Source organism: Ostrea edulis, chromosome 1, assembly GCF_947568905.1.
Source record: "Ostrea edulis chromosome 1, xbOstEdul1.1, whole genome shotgun sequence".
Lineage (NCBI taxonomy): Eukaryota > Metazoa > Mollusca > Bivalvia > Ostreida > Ostreidae > Ostrea > Ostrea edulis.
Genome location: NC_079164.1, coordinates 85050826 through 85075738, shown reverse-complemented (window position 1 = coordinate 85075738; position 24913 = coordinate 85050826). Strand labels below are relative to the sequence as shown.

Below are 24913 nucleotides of genomic sequence, written 5' to 3'. Positions count from 1 at the left end.
TCATAGTGTATATACTCCCAAAACTCTGTCAGCCCTGCTAAAATCCAGCGAGCCCACAGAAACGATGTACAATATATACACACAATAATCAACAATCTTAGTGTATATACTCCCAAAACTCTGTCAGCCCCGCTAAAATCCAGCGAGCCCATAGAAACGATGTACAATATATACACACAATAATCAACAATCTTAGTGTATATACTCCCAAAACTCTGTCAGCCCTGCTAAAATCCAGCGAGCCCACAGAAACGATGTACAATATATACACACAATAATCAACAATCTTAGTGTATATACTCCCAAAACTCTGTCAGCCCTGCTAAAATCCAGCGAGCCCATAGAAACGATGTACAATATATACACACAATAATCAACAATCTTAGTGTATATACTCCCAAAACTCTGTCAGCCCTGCTAAAATCCAACAATCATAGTGTATATACTCCCAAAACTCTGTCAGCCCCTACTAATTTTCTTCCATGTTCATTTTTACTTTCTGATCAATCAACCAAATTGGAAAAAATCAATAGACACAATCTCCATTTCAGAGCAATAGTTGGTAAAATGACTTGTGTAACCAAGGCTTTTCACGGTACAAGATTTCCCACTCTAAACCGCTAAAAATTAATAACCGAACTAACATTAAAAGTTCTTTAATGACTAAGGTAAAAATAATCATAACTTCAAAACCTGATTTAAATTGAAATCGAAAATGAAGGATTCTAGGTAAAAATGGATGCATCCAAGTGGGCTGATGCTCGATTTAGTATGTCTAAGGAGTACGGGCGGACTGGAATTTCGTACACTGGTATCAATAGCATTAAAGAAGTTGTCATTTAAATGTTTTACACATATATGCACTATATACCAAGATCTTTGGCCCTGCCCAGGCTTGGATTTCTTGAAAAAATCTCAAACTTAGGTTTGAGTTTTTTCTTTTATTTGAGCAGTCAAAATTGGAGTACAAATCTGAGACTAAACTCAAAGTTCTTTCGAGAAATCCAGGTCCGGAGTCAGGACCTTTACCCCGAGAATCATTAAATTTAGTTTTGGTAGAGTTTTTTCTGCTCTACATGACTAGGCATATAGTTTTTCTTACAGATGTGTAGTTAAAGAGAAGATGGAAGACGTTTGAAAATTGACCAATTCCCCCCCCCCCCCCCCCCCTCCAGCACACAGTTGTGCGGGAGTACTGAAATTTATATCCCCCTTGTCCCAAAGAAGTTTCATACCAAATTTGAAAAGAATTGGAATGGTAGTTACTAAGACATTTAAAAATGTTCAATTGTTAACGCCCAATGACAGACGCAGACCAATTGCAATATGTAACCTCCGCTGATTGACTTCCCTCCCCTGAAATTACTTCCTACAAGCCAGATATACACAAAACAATCTCCACGTCAACACAGCACAAACAACAAAGGATATAAAAATATCCGTAAACATAATTTAATGCACAGTAAAAACAAAACATAACTTTTAAGATTTTCTTGAAGCTGTTGTATTCATTCGCTCTTGATGTTTTGTACAATTACCACCATAAACTGTTCATGTTCATAAACACACATATTAAATCTCTTCCTAAATTCTGCTTTACTCTACAATGATGTATTCTCCTTTAATTTTGTGAGGGGCCACAGTAAGATTTAGGGGTGCAGGTCCCTTTCGGATTCGGCCTGAGGCATCATAGTGAGAACCATGACAGGGGCAATACATCCCACCAGGAAAACTACCCTGGTCCTGCAGAGGGATACATCCTGAAAATAAAGAAATGCTATAATTTAGATTAGTTACAGAAGAAAGAAATACTATAATTAGTTGCACAGGAAATGAATGTGTAATTAGTTACACAGGAAACAATAAAAGCCTTTTTTTAAGAAGTCCTGTAGTAACCTAGACCTCTGGATCCTAAAACCATTAAGGTTCTCCTTCTTTTGATAAGAATGCTCTCTGTGAAGTATAAAATCAATCAAACAAAAAATGTGATCTGTAGGGTGTCTACAAGCTTTCCTATGAAGTCCCGTAGTGACATTGACCCTTAGTCCCCAAAATTAATAGGGTTTTTCCTCTCTTGATAACAAAGGTACATGTAAATATGCTGTAAACAGTTACACAGGAAACAAATGATGTAAATAATTACACAGAAAACAAATGATGTAAAGAATTACACAGAAAACAAATGACTTAAACACACAGAAAACAAATGATGTAAAGAACTACACAGGAAACAAATGATGTAATTTCTTTCAAGCTCATGAGAAAGCATGTTATCACAGAAGAGACATCACATTAAATCAGTTGAGCTCTCTGAGTTACTGGGTTCTGAGTGATGGAAGTAAGACTGTTGCCTCCTTTATTCAATGTGATCAAGGTACAAATTTTCATTGGTGTGAAAAAAGAATTTCAGAGAGAAATCTGTAATCCTGTTTTTTAGAGAGTGTTGAGACTCTACTCTTTAAAAAACATAAAAAAGTTTCCCCAGAAGTTCTGGAGAAGCTTAGATTATCCAGAACCATCTAAAGATAAATAAGTAGTCTCTATTTGACAAAGAACTATAACTCTTAATGATTGCATATAATCATGACTTATACAATTTTGTAGTTTCTTATGGTGTTCTCAGATCAACGATCAATTATCAGTTGATAAATGTAGAAACATAACATCAGCATCGTCCTATATCTGACCTTCCTTCAAATCAATGACAAACCTTAAAGGGACTGATTCACGATTTTCCTGCAAATTTTATTTTTCACATTAAATGATAACAAGAGGTACTGTGAACAATGCTCACTAAGAATACCCCCTGTTTACCCCAATCTCCTAAAGGGTGTTGGTAATAGGTATAAACTACCTCTTTTCTGAGTGTAAAAAACAAATGGCATGACAAACCAAACCATATTGCTACTTCGATGTCCAGTGCGCGTGACCTTTGACCTTTTGACCCAAAAATCGATAGGGAACATCTTCATCCTATGGGTAGTCCATATGTATGATATGGTGACTGTAGGTGGAAAGGATAACGCTTTAGAGCCCGGAAACCATATTGCTACTTCAATGTCCAGTGTGCTTGACCTTTGGACCCCAAAATTGATAGGGAACATTTTCATCCCATGGGTAGTCCATATAAATGATATGGTGATGGTAGGTGGAAAGGATAATGCTTTAGAGCCCGGAAACCATTGCATCTACAGATGGACAACCTGATTCCAGTATACCCCCCCCCCCCCCAACATGTTGCGGGGGGGGGGAGAGGGGGGGTATAATAAGCTATATTGTTAATTTTTAACATTAAAATTGAAAAACATTTCTTTCGAAAAACGTGAACCAATCCCTTTAAGAATGACACAACCCTAATTCATTTCATTCTACACTGGAGAATGTCACCATAAATTCACATCATGTAATCAGAACCAAAATAAAGTCTCATCTTCATTGAACTTTATGTAAATTATATTCCTGGTAGCATATATTTTGGCACATTTCCAGCAATGCATGCATACTCCACAATTAAGAATGTAAGCTAGTTCCCTGCCCTTAAATTGATATGAATGGTATTTATAAACCATTATTATCAAACTCTGTGTAGTAGGTCTGAGTGTTTTGGGTTGCCTCACAATATGCATTAAAACATGATATGATGTGTTACAATTTTCATCACTTTAATAACTTGGGATTTCCTAGTTTTCTGTTCTTTATTTTCTAGTGGTAGTACAATAATAACATTTCCAAGATTAAAATCACAAACCTACTCTACCTAAACATAGTTCATTGTGTAAAAGTCACAAATGAAAATTACTAGAATAAGTAATATTCAAACTTAAGCTACACTCAAAATCATTCCAGATTAATGACAAATATGACTTTAACTAGATCATGATATCATACTAACGACATGATTGCGTATCATTCAGACTTACATTCAATATATATATATATATTATTACTACAGTAACTTGATCCGAAGAGTCGGATCACGTCGAATTGACAGGCGCGGATCATCAGATCACACAAGACGCGAAGCGTCAAGTTTGATCTGATGATCCACGCCTGTCAACGAGACCTGATCCAACTCTTCGGATCAAGTTCCTGTAGTAATGATAAATTTATTATATACCCCCTTATGCATTTTAAGTCCCCTTTATACAGTGTAAGATAATAAGTGTAATCCAAATTATCAAAAACACAGACATACTATGAAATTATGTTTGGTGTACGCCGTTTCGTTGGTGACACGGTCAATATTTTCCGCAAATAACGTTGCGTTGATGCATTGTGACGTCATTGTGACGTCATCAGTTTCAGAGGATACTGATATGGAATCAGAAAACCACAGTGTGGTGATCCGGAAAACCAGATCACACGCTGTGAAATTCAGTATCAAAAAACGAAACTTTGATGGGTATATGATAAAATGCTGTAAGGGCTGTTCCAGAAATGATCAAATGGGAGGGTCGGGCGGCAAACGATATTTTTTTGTGTGGGTGGTCGTATTTTTTCATATTTTAATTGGTCCGTGGTTGGACTGTTAAAAAATATTTATTATGGGTAGTGGGTAGTTTCTATTGTTTTATTTTGTGCCACGTGGGTGTTGAGTTTTCAGAATATTTTTATTGTCGCTCTTGTCGTGTTGGTTACAAAACGTCAGAGGGAAAATTGAAAACGTGCTTTCGAAATGCTGCTTTCGAAATCGGAAATCGGAAGTAACATAGAACTATTCAAGTTGTCGCTCTTTGCAGCGCATAACTTTCCATTACGGCACTCTTCAAATTAGAGGCGCGTTTAGTAGGGTCCCTTTGGACGTGATGGCGGCGAACTCTGTTCTGTAGATTATTACAGTTTACAGTGCATCGATTTTGGGAATATTTTGAAACCAATAGGTATTCCGTTTTCTAATAAAAATAGGCAAACCTTAGTTGATTTATACAAGGGTACCGATGCGTTATATTTATCAGTCGGTGTGATGGTGATATAGAGGCCTATGGGCGCAGGCTCCATTAGAAGACGAATGATTCGTGGAAAATCATATCCATACCCATTTCATGATAATAGCATCGTTTGGACTCCCAATCTTTCCAACATTTCCGCCATAGATGCCTTTGATTGTTGATGTGACATCGTTTCTACTATAAATCTGTAGAACTATAAATCTGTAATGCTTAGTTTTTGATCATTTTAGAACTATAAAATGTGCAGTGCTTAGTTTTTGATCCTTTTAGAACTATAAAATCTGTAATGCTTAGTTTTTGATCCTTTTAGAACTATAAAATCTGTAGTGCTTAGTTTTTGATCCTTTTAGAACTATAAATCTGTAGTGGTTAGTTTTTGATTCTTTTAGAACTATAAATCTGTAATGCTTAGCTTTTGATCCTTTTAGAACTATAAATCTGTAGTGCTTAGTTTTTGATCCTTTTAGAACTATAAAATGTGTAGTGCTTAGTTTTTGATCCTTTTAGAACTATAAAATGTGTAGTGCTAAGTTTTTGATCCTTTTAGAACTATAAAATGTGTAGTGCTTAGTTTTTGATCCTTTTAGAACTATAAAATCTGTAGTGTTTCAACTAAAACAAATCTTTAGTGAACTTTTACACAAAGCTAATCAAAACAAATCTCTAGTAGACCTTTATGGAGGATTAACAAACTCTTGAGTTTCCATTTCACCAAAATCATTCAAAATCAGTTGCTATTGATGAGAAGTAGTGGCTACCTAAGTGTGTGCAGACTCCAATCAATAGCATCCAGTCAGGTCTGAAAGATCGATCGGAATCGTGCTGAGGGTCACGCAGGGACAGAAGGTCCACAGCTTGCTCGGTCTTCACCTCCTCCTCTGTTCGGTGGCGGACAAACAACGGCATACCCTTCCAGGTAGTCAAAATGCTTGTACCCACAGGGATGTCCGACATCTTGATCTCTGTGATGGCCATGGCCCTGGCCGCATCGTTAATGTCCAAGTAACCAGCCAAATCCTGTACGATCTCCTTGCCCATGTACACCGTGGCAGCCGTCACTCCTACAAATACAGAAACATATCACTGTTCCACCCTTGGGCTTTATCACATACAGTCTAATCATTGTGATTTTAAATTGAAGCAATTTTGAAAAATGAATTTAGTATTCATCATTATGTGAACTTTGCCTTTATTAGGCCACAAGGAAACAATTTTTAGGGAGGGGGGGGGGGGGCACTTATAATTGTAAGATGGGATTCCTGCAATCCTCAGTGCTCAAAATAATTGATGGTCCAGGGCCAGTAAATCATGGATTTGGGCTAGTGCTTGTAAAGAACATGTGCCCTTGGGCCTAGTTAATACTTACCAAAATTCCTCAACAACTGGGCAAGTAAATATTAGATATGTGTGTGTCCAGATTTTTATCGCATGCAAAATTGTTTCTTGATCTGACCTTTGATAAGCTGTACTATGAGGTAACACAATGTAAACAAGAGATGTTTGTAAAACATATATGCCTATCCCCCCCCCCCCTGTTGCAAAATTGAAAACAAGAGGCCCAAAGGCCTAGAATCGCTCTTCTGATAAATTGTACAACCCCACCATTTCTATTCTTAGCCTCTTAGTATTCTAAATCTTTAGTTAAATCCTAAGAATTCAAAAAAGTAGGTCAATGTGACCTACTATTTGGTTTACACATTTTGAGAACCCAAGAAATATCAACTGACAAAGTTTGATGATTTTAGGCCAATTAGTATCTGAATATTGAAATATAGCTGTCAAATTCCAATCGTAGGTCATGGTGACCTACTTTTTGGTCAGCGAACTCCGAACATGCAAGACCCATCAACTGACAAAGTTTGATGACTGTAGGTCAAATAGTATCTGAAATATATAAATATAGGTGTCCAATTCCAAAAGTAGGTCAAGGTGACCTACTTTTTGGTCGAAACCCTTCGAACATGCAAGACCCATCAACTGACAAAGCTTGATGACTGTAGATCAAATAGTATCTGAAATATATAAATATAGCCGTCAAATTCCAAAAGTAGGTCAAGGTGACCTACTTTTTGGTCGACACACTCCGTAGACTCAAGATGCATCAACTGTCAAAGTTTGATGATTGTAGGTCAATTAGTGACTGAAATATATAAATATAACTGTCAAATGCCAAAAGTAGGTCACAGTGACCTACTTTTTGGTCGATACACTCCGAAGACTCAAGATGCATCAACTGACAAAGTTTGATGATTGTAGGTCAAATAGTGTCTGAAATATAGTAATTTAGCTGTCAAATACCAAAAGTAGGTCACGGTGACCTACTTTTTGGTCGACACAAACCGAAGACTGAAGACGCATCAACTGATAAAGTTTGATGATCTTAGGTTTTACAGTGCCCAAAATATGCATCTAAAATTGAAAATGTGAAATTTGAATATCTGCAAAATTCAAAAAGTAGGTCACTGTGACCTACTTTTTTTATAAATATGTTTCAAGGCCTCAAGATGCATCAACTTACAAGATTTGATGATTCTAAACCTCTCGGTATTTGAAATAACAACTTAAAATATATCTATAAATGATAAGCCATAAAATTCAGAAAGTAGGTCACGGTGACCTATTTTTCAGTTGACGCATTTCAAGGTCCCATGATCCACCAACTGACAAGTTTTGATGATCATAGGCTTCAAAGTGTCCAAGATATGCATCAAAATTAATTTTAAAATAAATACCTGCAAAATTCAAAAAGTAGGTCACCGTGACCTACTTTTGAAACAACTTGACACAAGGTCCTATGATGCATCAATTGTCAAAATTTGATGATCCTAGTCCTTATAATGACTAAAATATCTAAGATTTAAGGAATTTAAAAAATTTATAAATTTAGGTCAACTTTGAAGTGACCTTGAGACCACGCCCTTTGCCCCAGGGTAATGCCTTGAACAATTTTTAATCTACAACATATCCTCATCCTTATGTGTAAGTTTGGTGATAATCTGCTCTGTGGTTCTTGAGAAGAAGATTTTTTAGCAACCACTACTTTTGTTTGTATTTTCCTGATTATCTCCCCTTGTTAAAGGGTCACATCCCTCTATTTAGTATGTATGAAAGCCCTTGGGCCAATGATACCCTGTAACAAATTTGAAAACAATTGGCCAAGGGGTTCTTGAGTTATAGCCCTTTTTCTAAAAAGTTTACGCACACCGCACAAATGGCCATAGCATTAGCTCTTTGAGCCTTTGGCTCAGAAGAGCTAAAAAGGGTTATACACACACATCATTTAATTGATAGTAGTATCACCAATTCAAAATATTGAGCAGACAATATCTTCCTATGTCAAAAGTGGATTGACCATGTGACCTAAAAATCAATAGGGGTCATCTACTCCTTATATATGTTATACCAGTGTACCAAGTTTGGTGTCAATCAAGCAAATAATTCTTAAAATATAGGAGACAATATATTACTATGTCCAGTTTAACCCTAGACCTTTGACCATGTGACCTCAAAATCAATGGGGGTCATCTTCTCATGAACATGTACCAGTATACCAAGTTTGATGTTCGTTAAGCAAAGGGTTCTCAAAATATGGAATGGACAGTATATTCCTATGTCCAGTTTGACCCTTGACCATGTGACCTCAAAATCAATAGGGATCATCTTCTCCTAAAGATGTACCAGTGTACCAAGTCTGATGTCTGTCAAGCAAATGGTTCTCAAGATATTGAGCAGACAGTATATTCCTCAATCAGATCACACGCTCGTCCTTTTCTGTAACTGGTAAGAATAAGACTCAGACGTGGAATGGCACAAGAATTGCATCAAATCATGGCATTTCTTTGCCGGAAGCACACTTGTGGATGAGGTTAAAATGCCAATATTGCTGTATAATGTGTTATTTATATTTTCACTGCAGATGCAATTTTGGTATCATTAACGTCTTACTCACTCTAATATGTAAACATATAAGTGGAAAATGATAGTAATAGAATACCTTAGATATGTATGATAGCTTAGATGCATTTGCAAGCTCGTGTTTCATATTGTAATGCATGACTGTGACATCATAGTTACAGTTTTGTACACATGGAAACAGACTCTGATGGTGTCAATCCACATACAAGGTTCATTTGCGGTTACAGAACTAGTTGATTAGTTACGACTGTATATTCCTATGTCCAGTTTGAACCTTGACCTTTGACCATGTCACCTCAAAATCAATAGGGGTCATCTTCTTCTAAAGATCTACCAGTGTATCAAGTTTGATGTCTGTCAAGCAAAGGGTTCTCAAGATATTGAGCGGACAGTATATCCTTATGTCCAATTTGACCCTTAACCTTTGACCATGTGACCTCAAAATCAATAGGGGTTGTCTTCTCATGAACATATACCAGTGTACCAAGTTTGATGTCTATCAAGCAAAGGGTTCTCAAGATATTGAGTGGTCAGCATATTCCTATGTCCAGTTTGACCCTTGACCTTTGACCATGTGACCTCAAAATCAATAGGGGTCATTTACTCCTTTGGATGTACTAGTGTACCAAGTTTGATGTCTGTCAAGCAGAGGGTTCTCAAGATATTGAGTGGACAATGTCTTCCTATGTCCAGAGTCGATTGACCTTGACTATTGGACCTGAAAAACAATAGGGGTCCTCTTCTACTCATAACCAACCCACATATGAAATATCATTACCATCAAGTGAATGGTTCTCAAGATATTGAGCGGACAACATGTGGTCTACCGACTGACATACCGACAGGTGCAAAGCAATATGCCCCTCTTCTTTGAAGGGGGGCATAATAAATTCTTGAATGTTTCTAAGAATGAGTTGTCTGAAGTTGGTTATACAATTGATAATCCTTGGATGTTTCCTCTGACTTCACACAAAAGTGCCAGCCACAGGAGGAGTTTCCATTTAGTATATCTAAGAACGCAGGTCTTCAGCTACAAGTTTCTTAGACCAAGCTCTCGTAATCCAGTGACATTTTCACAAATGACAAACCAGAGTACCACAAACAGCCTGACGGACAGTGAAATTCAACCTGTAAGCACATTATGCACTCTGAATTGATATCAAACATATTCTGAATAGAAAAGCCTTAATGTAAGTCATGGTGCACCTATCTATCTGACATGTGAACTGATTATGTATCTCTCTAAGAGGGAGGTTGCAATATCTGTATCCATGATGAGAAAAAGTTCAGGAAACTTTTTTGACCCACTTTTAGTCCTAAAGTAGGTCACAGTGCACCAATCCAGTTGAAATGTAAACTGATTATGTATGTCTCTGAGAGGAAGGTTGTGACTAAATTTCAGGGCAATACCTGTATCCACAATGAAAAAAAAAATCTGGAAAACGGTTTGACCTATACTTTTACCCTTAAGTAAGTCGGTGCACCAATCCAGATGAAATGCAAACTGAACTTGTATTCCTCCGAGAGGAGGCTTGTGACCATTTCAGGGCAATATCTGCATTTGTAACAAAAAAAGTCTGGAAATCTGTTTGACCTACTATTAGCTATAAAGTAAAAATAATTATTTCTAGCCCAGATCCTGATTATCCCTCACTCTCAAGTAAACACTGGTATCTATGGATGGATATAAATATAATAGGAAATGTACCATGTAATGTTGAATACACAAGTACCTTAATAGATAAAAGGAAGGTTAATATTTAAATCATAATTGTCTTACCTCCCACAAGAGTATAGGAGAAGACCTTTCGTGTGCTGTCATTGGTCTCCCTGGGGACATTGGATTTTTGTGAGGTCATTGACCTGTACTTGGAGAAGTCTGGTTGTGGGATATCAGTATGATAATTTCTCCTTCCTGTAGAGATCAAAAAAGAAAGAGTGCAATATATAAATAGCAGTAATGAGAAATAATCAAATATAGATGAATAATCCATTAATAACATACAATATAAAACGAGGAAGAATTGTTTTAGCACACTAAAACCGATTTCTCCCCTTCCATAGTTTTTAAAAACATTTTAAAGGGATCATCTTTAAAGTGGAATTTTACGGTACATAACTTAGCAATCTAATTAAAATTAGCTGTTTTGAATCCGCTACTGCTTTGAGAAGCAGTAGCGGATTCAAAACTGCTAATTTTAATTGATAACTTGGGGATGGCAAAGCAGGGGGAGGGGTAACTCTGTTTGACTTAGCAAAAGAAATCCTCGTTTTTTTCTGAATTTCAATGGCAGCCAAAAACGACAGTTGGGCATAACTACAGCAGTTTCTCGGCAATGTGCATAACTGATTGCCCCAAATGAAGATATTTTTATAGGGCTATTTTTATAGAGAAGACATCAGAGCTTGCGTATTAGACTTTGTGCCTCTCGGTATGATAAGTAATAAATAGCAGACTTTTGAAGCAGAAATTTGTGTGAATTTTTTTTTATTACCCTCTGAACGCAAATCAAACGCGGTCTCTTACTTACATACATCATTTTTAAAAAAAGAAACAAACAAGAAATCACCATTTCATCCCCGTAATCAAAAGAAAGACAAATTTATATAAGAACACTACTGTAAACAGAAACTAGTCTCATTTTTCGATTTTCCCTCCAAATGTCTAAAAGTCACAAATAAAGTGATAAAATTCATAAAGAAACAAAAGATATGTTACATGACAAATTTTATAAAATATACATGGTATTAAAATAAATTGTGCAGTTTTCTAGTTGAGTATCATCATCATAATATTCAAATGTAACGAAAACCATAATTCTAAATAGGGGTGGATCTGGTGGTTTTTTTTTTGTTCTTTAGATGATTCTGTAAGAAATGTGGGCAATTTAAAGGGCCATGGACGTGATTAGAGCTGAAAAATTTATAATTTCTCTCTCTCCATTTTTAATGTTTAGAATGCAAGACACATCGCATGTTTTTAAACTTTTTAATTTTTTCAGCAAAATTAATTCATTTCATGCCTAAAACTACTTTACATGTGTTTTAAATGAAACAGTTTGCTTAGTTTTCGAGTTTGATAGCGATGAAATTCAAATCTTGCGACATGCATATTTTCTTCGATATTTTACGCGCCATTATCTGTGACGTCATATGCGACCTCTAGCGAGAAGATTTGAAAACAGTTGTTAGCCATTTCATAAACAGATTAGATTTAATTGACAAACAAACAATTATCACATTAACGGCTTGTAAATAACACTGCATTGGGGTGTTTTGTGCCGTTTAAGGGTGTACTTGCTGTCAGTAGAGATGATTTGGACTGTGTTTTTTTCACAATTTTCGAAGGAAGGTATGAGGGACAAGACGTGAATATTTTTTGTCGGCACAACAACTTTGCCATAAAAAACCCCAGTAGAATTTGTCCCTGTACTTTTTCAAACAAGCGCTTGGACAAAGACGTAGATAAACTGCGAGAAAATGGTTCTATCGAAGCTTTGCACTGTTACGTATAGGCCTACCGCATATGCTTTCCGTTCTGCTCTCAAATTCAATACACACTCACACCAACTGACCTTCACCTTGTAACAACATATAGGCAGAACTTTGCTAGCAGTGTCTACCAACTGGTAGTTTTAAAAGAAATTTAAAGATAAAAGATAATTGAACTTTCAATTATAAATAATAAAATATGATATTTCCCAACTTTGAATTGAATTATAATGCTTTCATTTTTTTTAAGGAACGCGTACGTGTAAACAACTGTAATTAGCGTTGTTGCTTTTCTAAAATAAACAGTGCAATTACTATTAAATTTATTTTTGGAGAAGTTAGATAGGCCTAAATGATGATACGATTATGTATCATTCAGACAACTAGGCCTATTGTTACGGGTGCATTTCGGGAAAAAAATAATATTAAAAATCACAATACTTTTAAATTATTTTATTCAAGCAATTTTATTAATCAGTATTTTTTGTTATCTACACGTTGTTACTTAGGAAGTGGGAGCACGGCGTGCTGAGAGAAAATGCTGTTTATATGGTGTTGTTTTTCTTGTATCAATGACAACAGAAAGGATGTCTTAGGGTGTATATGAATTACAGAATATGAGTAATAATCATATTTCATTAATTTTCAGTAAATTAATTGTACAATTGCACAATACATGATGTGTTTGATAGACATGTACTACCGTATATACTCGCCTATAAGTCGGATTTTTGGGAGTCAATTTTTGGTACAAAACTCTATGTCAGACTTATAGGCGCGTACTAAGAAGATTGGTATTTTTCTGGGCGGCGCATCGTCGGAAACCCACGGTTGATTACGCTTCGTTCCTCTCTCCATCACCCGTGGGTCCATTCATTCCTACTCGCTCGTTCTCATGAATAAATATTTTAAAATATCATCCAATCAAAGTAATCGTTATAGTAATGGAACTCTTCTGTTTTTAAAGGTAGCACTAACTTAATTTTGCTACCACAGCAATTGTATACCGAAATTGGGCTGAAGGCGTATTTTTGATTGGACAAATTCGCTTAGGGTTTTCCATGAGCGCCCAATCAAATTGCCTAATTAATTATTCATGAGAACGAGCGAGTAGGAATGAATGGACCCACGGGTGATGGAGAGAGGTACGAAGCGTAATCAACCGTGGGTTTCCGACGACGTGGGCGGCGTAATGTAGTGTTTTTTAAACAACTACGACGATTATCATGGACTACCACACAAATGATTATTGTTCACATATACTAGACATATTGTGTTGCTTATGTATTTTAAAATTATGTATAAAGTACAAGTATTTACATATTTTTATCTAGTTAAAAATTATTTACATACCGGTAACTAATACTTTCAATTCAACTAATCTATCGTTTATCGGTAAAATTGAATTACGAACCTGATTTAATATTGAAATATTCATATGTATACCGGCTGAAATATATTTCATAAAAGATTGAATATTGTTAACCGATAATTTAGATCATCATTCTTGACTCTTAAAAACTGTATTGTTGATACAATGAATTATACCAGAATCCCACAATAACAGTTTTCGCGAGGCGCGTGCCACTAAGTAAACACGGTGTCAGGTACTGGTAATTAGGAGACCATAATTGCTTAGGTAAACAAGGGATCATTGCCCATAATAGATCAAGGGTTGCGTTTAAACCCCAAATAGATATGGCTTGGATATTGAGCACCTCATAATTATTAATTTCTCAAAATATTTTTTGAAACATGAAGTAACAAGAGGCCCATGGGCCACATCGCTCACCTGAGTCACCTTGGTCCATATCAGAAGATTTTCCATATCTATTTGCATGTAAAACCGTAGTCCCTATTATGGTCCCAAACCTTCCCCTGGAGGCCATGGTTTTTGCAAACATGAATCTACACTATGTCAGAAAGCTTTCATGTAAATATGAACTTCTTTGGCCCAATGGTTCTTGAGAAGAAGATTTTTAAAGATTTTCCCTATATATTTGTATGTAAAACTTTGATCCCCTATTGTGGCCCCATCCTACCCCAGGGGGGCATCATTTCAACAAACCTGAATCTGCACTATATCAGAAAGCTTTCATATAAATCTCAGCTTTTCTGGCTCAGTGGTTCTTGAGAAGAAGATTTTAAAAGATTTTTCCTATAAATTTGTATGTAAAACTTTGATGCCCCCCTTGAGGCCCCATTCAATCCCCGGGGTCCATGATTTTAACGAACTTGAATCTGCACTATATCAAAAAAAAAAACCCCAAAAAACCCCCCAAAAAACAACAACAAAAAAACTTTGACCCCCTATTGTGGCCCCATCCGACCCCCGGGGGCCATCAGATTTTAACAATTTAGAATCTGCATTACATAAGGAAGCTTTCATATAAATCTCAGCTATTCTGGCTCAGTGGTTCTTGAGAAGAAGATTTTTAAAGATTTTCCCTATATATTTGTATGTAAAACTTTGACCCCCTATTGTGGCCCCATCCGACCCCCGGGGGCCATGATTTTAACAATTTAGAATCTGCATTACATAAGGAAGCTTTCATATAAATCTCAGCTATTCTGGCTCAGTGGTTCTTGAGAAGAAGATTTTTAAAGATTTTCCCTATATATTTGTATGTAAAACTTTGACCCCCTATTGTGGCCCCATCCGACCCCCGGGGGCCATGATTTTAACAATTTAGAATTTGCATTATATAAGGAAGCTTTCATATAAATCTCAGCTATTCTGGCTCAGTGGTTCTTGAGAAGAAGATTTTTAAAGATTTTCCCTATATATTTGTATGTAAAACTTTGACCCCCTATTGTGGCCCCATCCGACCCCCGGGGGCCATGATCTTAGCAATTTATAATCTGCACTATATCAGGAAGCTTTCATATAAATCTCAGCTTTTCTGGCTCAGTGGTTCTTGAGAAGATTTTAAAAGATTTTTCCTATAAATTTGTATGTATAATTATAATTATAAATTATAAAACTTTGATGCCCCCCTTGAGGCCCCATTCAATCCCCGGGGTCCATGATTTTAACGAACTTGAATCTGCACTATATAAAAAAAAAACCCAAAAAACCCCAAAAAAACAACAAATAAAAAACTTTGACCCCCTATTGTGGCCCCATCCGACCCCCGGGGGCCATGATTTTAACAATTTAGAATTTGCATTATATAAGGAAGCTTTCATATAAATCTCAGCTTTTCTGGCTCAGTGGTTCTTGAGAAGAAGATTTTTAAAGATTTTCCCTATATATTTGTATGTAAAACTTTGACCCCCTATTGTGGCCCCATCCGACCCCCGGGGGCCATGATTTTAACAATTTAGAATTTGCATTATATAAGGAAGCTTTCATATAAATCTCAGCTATTCTGGCTCAGTGGTTCTTGAGAAGAAGATTTTTAAAGATTTCCCCTATATATTTGTATGTAAAACTTTGATCCCCTATTGTGGCCCCATCCGACCCCCGGGGGCCATGATTTTAACAATTTAGAATCTGACTACCTAATAAAGCTTATCTATAAATTTCATCTTTTCTGGCCCAGTGGTTCTTGAGAAGAAGATTTTTTAATGACCCTACCCTATTTTTACCTTTTCTTGATTATCTCCCCTTGGAAGGTGGCCTGGCCCTTTATTTTAACAATTTAGAATTCCCTTTACCTAAGGATGTTTTGTGCCAACTTTGGTTGAAATTGGCCCAGTGGTTGTTGAGAAGAAGTTGAAAATGTGAAAAGTTTACAGACGGACGGACGCCAGAATACGGGTGATCAGAAAAGCTCACTTGAGCTTTCAGCTCAGGTGAGCTAAAAACACTAGAGCATTGACTTGAAATTGTCAACCGATTCTGACAAAAATTTGTACCGACTTATAAGTGGGTCAATGGCAAATTCCTACAAAATAACTTTAAAAAATACAACCGACTTATAGGCGGACCGACTTATAGGCAAGTATATACGGTATGAAAATTTGGGAGGGTATTAAGTAAATTTCACAGTGGGCCAATAAACTCAGACAATTTAATGGTCCTACTGGCCAGCAAGTTTTAAATGTTTTTGTGAAGACCGGGAAATTTCCTAATGATCGACTTACTTTCCGAAAATATATTAAGAATGAACCATTGAGAGTATATATGTACACTGAAATGAAGAATAATTTATTTGTCTCTCAAAATTTATAACTGTTTGAAACCAACACCCAAAATGTTTTTTTTATTTTGTTTGACAAATGAAACTATCTGTGCAACAAATTTGAGACTTTTTTAAATACAAGAAAGAAAAAAGAAAAACAACTTCAAACAAACAAAAGAAAAAAGGTCTTTGCCGTCCCTACATGACTTGATGTAGTACGAATTATCTGACATTTTCCTGGCTTTTTTATGATTTTGATATTTACTGTGCTAGGAAAACGTCAGAACCAGCGCCATTACTTAAAGTGAAATAAAACGATGCTTCTTGTACTTACTAATATTGATTTTATGGGTTCTTTCATCACAAAAACAGTCTCTTTTGAAAACATTTTAACAAACTGTTGAACTTTGTTTTTAGTCATGTGACTCGTTCGTTCAAATGACAGCGAAAATTCGGTTGACTACAATTGTGTGCTTATGTTATCCAATTTTAAAGTGATATTTTCTTTTAATTGATATTAGTAAGTACAAGAAGCATCGTTTTATTGATTAATTGTGAGTTTAACTTTGAATTCGACTTGCAAGTATTTGAAATTGGCCTGGGAATGCCAGGAATGTAAATTTCCAGTTTACGTAATGGTGCCAGTTCTGGCGACCGTTTCACTAAACGATCGTAGAAGGTAAACGTAGACTTAAACGTGAACATAGCACGTACGAACGGTTCACTAAAAGTTACAACTTGCGATTTACGATCAATATTGATCTTAACTCCACGAGTGGTCTAGGGCTATCGTAAGTGCTCCTACATGAACGGCCCTGCCTGAGATCATTTTGAGGTAGTATTTACCTGACTGAGTTTGTTTATACATTGTAGTGATAACTACCACTCAGTCAGTAACAGTCACCTATATGTAAATGTGCTTCAACTAAGCAACAGTGTTTTGAAGACACGGATATATATATAAAGGCCATACCTAGACAACTGACAGCTGCAATCCTCGCATTAAACGACTGTAATTCTGGGGAGGTTTTCCGGAGCAGCGAAATACTGGCCGTTTTAGGTAGCTTGGCTATTGGATTTGTGTTACTCTTGGTTACTGTGTGCGAAAGTCTCGACACCGCGGAGCCCAAAGGGGCTCGAACAGTGTTCGGAAACATCGACATTGTTACCAAATTACAAAACTCGTCTTGGCAAGGTTAACGGATGTAAAGGACCGATTTGTGATAAAAAGAACTTGACTTTTATTTTACGGATAAAATTGGAAAATTGTTTTGAATGAGAAGTTAAAGGCTGGTTAATTGGACACAGCTTTTACCTTTTTAAATTTTGTGTATTGTTTGTACACTTTATTCACTTACATAATGGTAAGTAGCTCTTTTATCTTTTTTTCATTAAACTCTTAAATGTAGGCAGAACATGGATCTTATCTATATATTACATTTTACACCGAACTAATATTACGGCATTATTGAAGCCGATAAATTTTTATCTATAAAACCAAATTAGCGACTATCTTAAAGCAAGGTAAGTAAACAGTAATGGCCATAGTGAATAAATAGACACAGTATGATTTGCAAAATATAAATATTTTGCGACTATCAAATATTGCGCAAGGAATTCTGGGATATGCATTCAAAAATGGCTTCCGATAGTGAGTCTGGATCAGAGTACGAGGTAAAAACGACTTGTTTTTACACATATGCCCAGTTCTTTCATTGTCGGTATAACACAGTTAACTCCCAGGCTTAAGGAACATACAATTAAATTCCATTTTAATGTCACTCTTTCTCATGGTTTTGCACGAACGCTATAGCGTCAGTGCAGCAATGCGAGATTGTTATGATTTTGCATCTAGGCCAGACTAGGGTTTTTAGAAAAATCAAATACAGGGTTCGAAATTAACTTTTTCAAGCACTAGTCCGTACGGACTAGTGACTATTGATGTTTACTAGTCCGCAAAGCATTTCACTAGTCCGTCCAGTATATCATATTAAATGATCTTCATTTTATTCAATAGTATTTAATCAAACCAAACACATCACAGTCAGTTCCAGCAATTCAGTTTATGACACCTACAGAAGAAAAAAGACCACCATACTTTATTTTGCATTGAAGATCTTCAGAAACATACAGTAACCTCTTGGAACTTAATACTTTTATAAACGTCCATACATGTAAGTGCGTTCGAGATCAACATTCCCGTTGTTTTCGTGCTCAGTTCTTAGAGTCACAGGAGTTCGATTTTTATCAAATAAGTCAATAAAATTCACTTGATTGACCAAGCCATAAGCTATTGTGTTATGAACTCCTGTGTTAGAGTCGTGAATGACGAGATCATGTGCGCATAAACGTGCATGTTCTTAGACCACACTACTTGCAGTTCTTGCACCTCAAACCCGTTCTCGTTGTACTCAGCATTCAGAAATGGCAGGAATTTGTGCTCATGCGAAGAACGGTGGTCTCGAATGCACTCCATTTGGAAGATCAGGAGTCATTGTCACGCAAACACTTAACCATGCAGTTTATCGACCATAAGTTCAAACATCTAGGAGACTCAGACAAATCTTGCTAAACTCTTAACCAATTCAAGATTGATTTCCGGATTTTCACTAGTCCGCACGGACTAGTGCTATAGAGAGTTTACTAGTCCGACACGCTTTTTACTAGTCTCGGACTTACGGACATGAGTTAATTTGGAACCCTGAAATATATATGTATATATCGGCATTATCATGTTATTCGATCCGCAAACGAATTAGTTTGACGTTGTAGACGTTATAAACGTTAATTTGTACGCTTAGTGTAAGGGAATATCAATGCGTTTCTTACCTGATAAGATGAGATATACACCTAAATGAAGACATTTGTGTATGTAACACGTCAACCTCAATCTATACTATGGATTATAAAACAATAGCGGAGCATTGTGCTTTTTCTTAACGAAACTCCATTTTTCTATGTTTTATCCACCGCCCTCCGCTACATGGATTATAAACAATTAGCGGAGTGAATAACATGATACGCATATATATATATATATATATATATATATATACAGCGGCAACATTCTAAAATGCATTGAAAGGAGAAGTTTTCCCCAGAAAACTATATATATATATATATATATATATATATATATATCAGGGCTGTCACAGCATATTTTGGTACAGGGACCGGGACCCCTGAGATTGGGAAAATTAGCGTCATTTTGAGCAAAATTGGGAAACTTACAGAATGCATAGAATTTTCCCTCACATCATATTTCTGATCAATTTTTTTCCTGTAATACTTCGCATTGTGCGACCTTTTTTTTTCATCAGTTCGTACGCGATTTCGTACTGGTCACGTTTTCCTTGCGAGAACACAAAACACGCTGTAGCATGTACATAATGTAATACCTAAATTCTTAAAAGTTATATTAATGGTTTAGAACATATTCAGGCCAATACCTATTTTTCAGTCAAAACTCAGCGTAATGTTTTATATTAACTCAGCTAGCTGTTAAACGAATTCTCCTAGTACAATTTGCTGTATCATCAGGACCGCTCAAACGCTTCAAATAAAACGCATCTCGGTCATTTAGACGCCGAGAAGATAAACACGATATGCCGAAAAGATAAACACGATACAACGTTTTGAGTTTTTGTTGTTTTTTTTTATTTGTTTTTTTTTTTCCGAGTTCGAGGGTTGGTCGAGTTGGGAATTTTTTACTTATAAATTGGGAAAAAAGGGCACTTTCTTGGATTGGGAATGGGGCCGAATATCGGACCCAATTCAGGTAGATTGACGGCCCTGTATATATATATAGCGGCAACATTCTAAAATGCGTTGAAAGGGGAAGTTTTCCCCAGAAAAGGGTTTCTTTGGGGGATAAGTTAGAGAAAAATAGGGCTTGGTTTTTTTTTTGGGGGGGGGGGGGGAAGGAGGATTAAGTGAAACCATTATGAAAGCAGAGCGAATACCATGAGTATATACTGTTGCAAAATCATTACCTTATGTTGAAATATAGGGGTGAAGCGATGCATCGTTATGTGGCCGAATCACAATGTGGTCTCGATTCGATGTTCGATTTATTCCGGGTCTGTTTCGATACGGTTCTAGAAACATTGCACACATTGTTTTTGATAACACGGTTTCTGATTGGCCAATGGAAATGAAAATTGCCCAATCAATGTACGAGTAAACTTTGCTGTATCAAAATGGACACATTTTATTTGCTCTGCTATTTTCGTATTTTACTTAGTCCTTCCTCCCCCCCACTCATAATAAAAAAAAATATGCCCCATTTTTCTTTGTTTTATTCTCAAAAGAAACCCTTTTGATATATATATATATATATACTCATGTTATTTGGTCCGCTATTGGTTTAAAATCCATTGTACAGATTGAGGTTGACATGTTGGAAACAAAAATGCGTTCATTTTGGTGTCGGGTAAGAAACACTAATATTCCCGAAGTGTACAAATTGACGTTAACGTTTACAACATCAAATTAATTTGATCCGCGGACAGAATAACATGATTATGCCTATATTGCATTCATGAATTAATTATATATCATTCTCATTTGGATATCTAATTTGTACAATGCATGCGCTTGAAATTTTAATTGATCTTTTCTATGAACTGTGTCGTTTTTTTTAAAGCCCCATCAAATGGGTGGGTGTAAATGTAGTCCTGGACATATGTCCCGCAATGTCTGATATTAATGTTTGCCGATATATCATTATATGTTAGGTTTTCTTCAGATATCTTAATAAATGTGTTTTAAGATGATCACCAAGAATCTTCATTGTGAATTTGGTGTATGGAAATTGCCTTGTTATTTAATAAATGACTTTTTATTTATTCTTTAAAGGTCATAGGAGACAGTTTTTAACAATACCTTTTCTCTCCATAATTATCAACTTTGTTTCATAGACTCCTCATAAAAATGCTTTTTTAAAATTAATAACGATTTTAACTCAAAGAAATTGAAGTGCAAAGGTAGTCGGAATAGAAAATCGTTACCCGATTATCGTTCCTGAATTTGTGACGTCTCCACACTCAGATTTGCGAATCAAAACAAAACGCACCCATAGACGATTTATTCACAACTGGAGGAGTTTTTGAATGGGGAACCATAGTTCGTTATACAAGGATATCACTTTGAACTAATAATTAATGCAAATGCCAGCTACATCGACGATTTTTCATAGGAGGAAGAACAAGAAGATCGATCAAGGTCCTATTTATTCCAAATCGGTTGAAATAATACTGACTGGTTAATGATAAATGTATGATAATTTCAGAGTACATTCTCTGATGACAATAAGAGAATACTTGCGCTATTTCTAACCCCATGCAGACACGCAGCATCAGGGTTTTTTTTTCAAAGGGGGGGGGGAGTCAATTAAGTTGAAGGTTGACTGACAAAAAAGGTGGGCACCCCCTCATCCCCCTTTGGTTTCATGTGCCCAAGTCCAACCCTGACTCTGATATATTCTATAGCCAGATTGGAATTTCCTTTGCACATATCGTGAGCGCCGTATTTTGAATTTATTTTCATAGGATTTTTACAAGTATCGTGTGCAGCTATTTTAGTTTAACAGGTGAATATAATAATAAATATAAATGGCTACTTGACATTCTTTTACAATAAAATTTGCGACATTAGGGCCTATACATATGAAGAATAATTTACTATTACCATTTAACGTTATTTTCTTGTTTCAACGTGGAAATTAGTGCTTCATTTAAAACAAAAATCATCCCCCAACTCTTGCATGACCGTAAAAATTGATTTATTTTATCAGATTTCATGATCGCTCCACCATTTGCTTTGAACATTCTTTTTCAAACAGAAAGGAGGGGGGGGGGGGGGTCTGATAATGCAACTTTCAACATATAAAGTTAGACCTATTCAGCTTCAATTTATATACTTATATATTCAGAGAAAAAGATTCTGATCAGAAGAGCTTCAAATGACTATTTCAGTGTCAAATTTCATTTCGAAACAAATCAGATCATATTCATATCGGCTACTAAACTATGAATATCTATACTAACGTCATACAGTCAACGTTTTGCAGGTGCTTGCAGTTGGTCTGTAGTCGAAAATAGTTAGAACTGCATCTGGTCGAAGATTTAATTTCATAAACCCATTAGTTTTTGCCAAAGTAAAGTGTATACGATAACGAAACTAATCTTCATCAACCCCCATAATCGCGTAAAATGATTGTCAAACAACTTCGAGTTCTGTGTTCTCGGTGTAGATTTCACACCCAAGTCTTTCTGAACGTTGGATCATTTAGACAAAAGTATATAGAAATACCTGACTTGCTACATTACGGTTGAATGTAAGCACATTGAACATTTTGACAGCTAAAACCCGAAGTTGTTAGTATAACCAAATACACATTTGCGTCAGGCTGGTCTCTTTTGACGTCATCAAGCAAGGGGATAAGTCATCTTACTATTTTGATACTTCACACCACAGCAACATTTGACGGTCTGTGGCGTCTGTTACCTTACGATTTTTTCTGAATGACTTATTTACATATGTTAAGTAATCAAAGAAGAACACATTTTTGTGCAAAACAATTTTTTTTTGAAAATCGTCTCCTATGATCTTTAAGGTGTAAAAGTAGTCCCAAAGATTTTTACTAAGAAAACACATTTTTTGTTTTAGCCTTGTTAATAAATGATAAAAAGTTTTAATGTGTTTAATTTTGCTGTTGATTTTGCTTCTGAAGATATTGTTTGATATCATAACAAAAAGATTTACTAGATATTCAACAAGTTATATGAATGCTCAACCTTCTTTTCTATGGGACATCGCTTCAATGGTTGACCCGACAAGAATAGTCTAAAAAGTACAGCCAAAACAAGGTGACAGTTTGAATCTGTTTTTTATGAATAGCTAGGTAAATGTTTTGGAAGTGTGCACAGCATTTTTAATGTTGTTGAGTGATTTTTAATACAATTTCATGTGTCACAGAACAGTGTATCTTTTTTCTTTTGCATTTTTCTAGATGATTGTGATTTTTTAAATGTGCAGAGGGTGACATGCCCTATCTCATAACAATTTATTATTACTATCAATGTACCACCGATGTCACTTCAGTTGTTTTATAAAACATTGTACTATTCATTTCACCATCATCTTCTAGTCTATGACACACAGATTCAATAAAGTTCCAAACACAGGATATGGCGCGACGTCGCATAAATAAAAAAAACAAAAGGGCTGGGTATTTTGAAAAGGGCAGGCGGGGATAAGAAATGAAAATTCAAGAACGTTGTTCATAACTCGGTCAAATATCAGAGCTGAATTAAATTTTGTGATAGATTATAAAATGCTAATGTTACTTCTCTTTTATAGGTTGATAAAATCCTGCAGCAAAGGAAGAAGAAGGGTGTGGTAGAATACTTAGTAAGATGGCAAGGCTATGGGGCTGCGAACGATTCTTGGGAACCAGGCAAAAACCTAAAGGACTGTGCGGATAAGATCAAAGCTTTCAACGCAAGTGCTGTATGTCTGTTTATTCCAACTTCTTACAAATTTTAATAATTGCCTAAACTGCATTCTGAAATACACATTTTTAAAGAGATCAACTCCTCTGTGATGGAGGATTATTTAGTATTCCCTTGGACTCTTGCATGAGTACAGAATATGCCTATCATTAAGACTTGCAAAGTAGATTGTAAAGAGCTGGGTATGGTGAACATCAAGATTGGTCCTGTCTTCAAATTTCATTATATTGAATATGTAAGATGATCACAACCTGTTGCTGTCAGAACACATAAATTTTTCCTTATATCTCGTACAGTTTTCGTTTTAGAGTAAGTTAAACATAGCACTGTTTCTTACAAGTCGTAGAACAAGTCATACTAAACATGTCACACTCCTTTTCCATCTCTTTCTCCATGTTTAGATACTTTATTTGTACACATATGTTGCGTCATCAACAATCATTACTCTGTGAGTAATAAATAAGAATAGCCGAAATAAAGATATTGTCTTTTGAATGTTATTTTGATAATTGGCTACCATAATTTTTTCATATGCATGTTATTTGCAATGAACCCTCCTCGTGTCATTGTCAGGATGCAAGAAATCATTAATCACAGATGAGCTATTTTCAATTAAGTTTACTTGTGTTGCTATTTTATATATGTGTGCAAGTTTTTATATCATATAAAGTACTATTTTTGATTAAAATTAAAAGATGAAAGTCATGTTATAAAACATGTACATGTATATATACTGATAAAGATAACAAACGCAGCACAAAAACATGTTATAAAACACGTACATGTATATATACTGATAAAGATAACAAACGCAGCACAAAATCATGTTATAAAGCATGTACATGTATATATACTGATAAAAATAACACGCACAGCACAAAAACATGTTATAAAGCATGTACATGTATATATACTG

The 24913-nt window shown here is 35.8% G+C and overlaps 2 protein-coding genes across 3 annotated transcripts in view; one reads left to right on the top strand and one right to left on the bottom strand.

Annotated features, from left to right (window-relative positions):
- Nucleotides 1-1436: 1436 nt before the first annotated feature.
- LOC125677300 (cytochrome b-c1 complex subunit Rieske, mitochondrial-like) lies at nucleotides 1437-17646 on the bottom strand. The gene is made up of 4 exons (XM_048915312.2): nucleotides 17457-17646; nucleotides 10645-10779; nucleotides 5708-6010; nucleotides 1437-1760 (listed from the first exon to the last, which is right to left on the bottom strand). The coding sequence occupies exons 1-4, from the start codon at nucleotides 17644-17646 to the stop codon at nucleotides 1597-1599; spliced, it is 792 nt and encodes a 263-aa protein (XP_048771269.1). The 3' UTR covers nucleotides 1437-1596.
- Nucleotides 17647-17739: 93 nt separating this feature from the next.
- LOC125677311 (uncharacterized) overlaps nucleotides 17740-24913 on the top strand; it is a 13537-nt gene continuing 6363 nt past the window's right edge. Inside the window, exons 1-2 of one of the 2 annotated variants that reach the window (XM_056164022.1) lie at nucleotides 17740-17847; nucleotides 23846-23995. In XM_056164022.1, the coding sequence (XP_056019997.1) occupies nucleotides 17845-17847; nucleotides 23846-23995 (153 nt within the window). In that variant the 5' untranslated portion in view covers nucleotides 17740-17844. Of the gene's footprint in view, nucleotides 17848-18023; nucleotides 18158-23845; nucleotides 23996-24913 lie in introns of those variants that run through there. The other variant, XM_048915322.1, reaches the window with a different exon arrangement.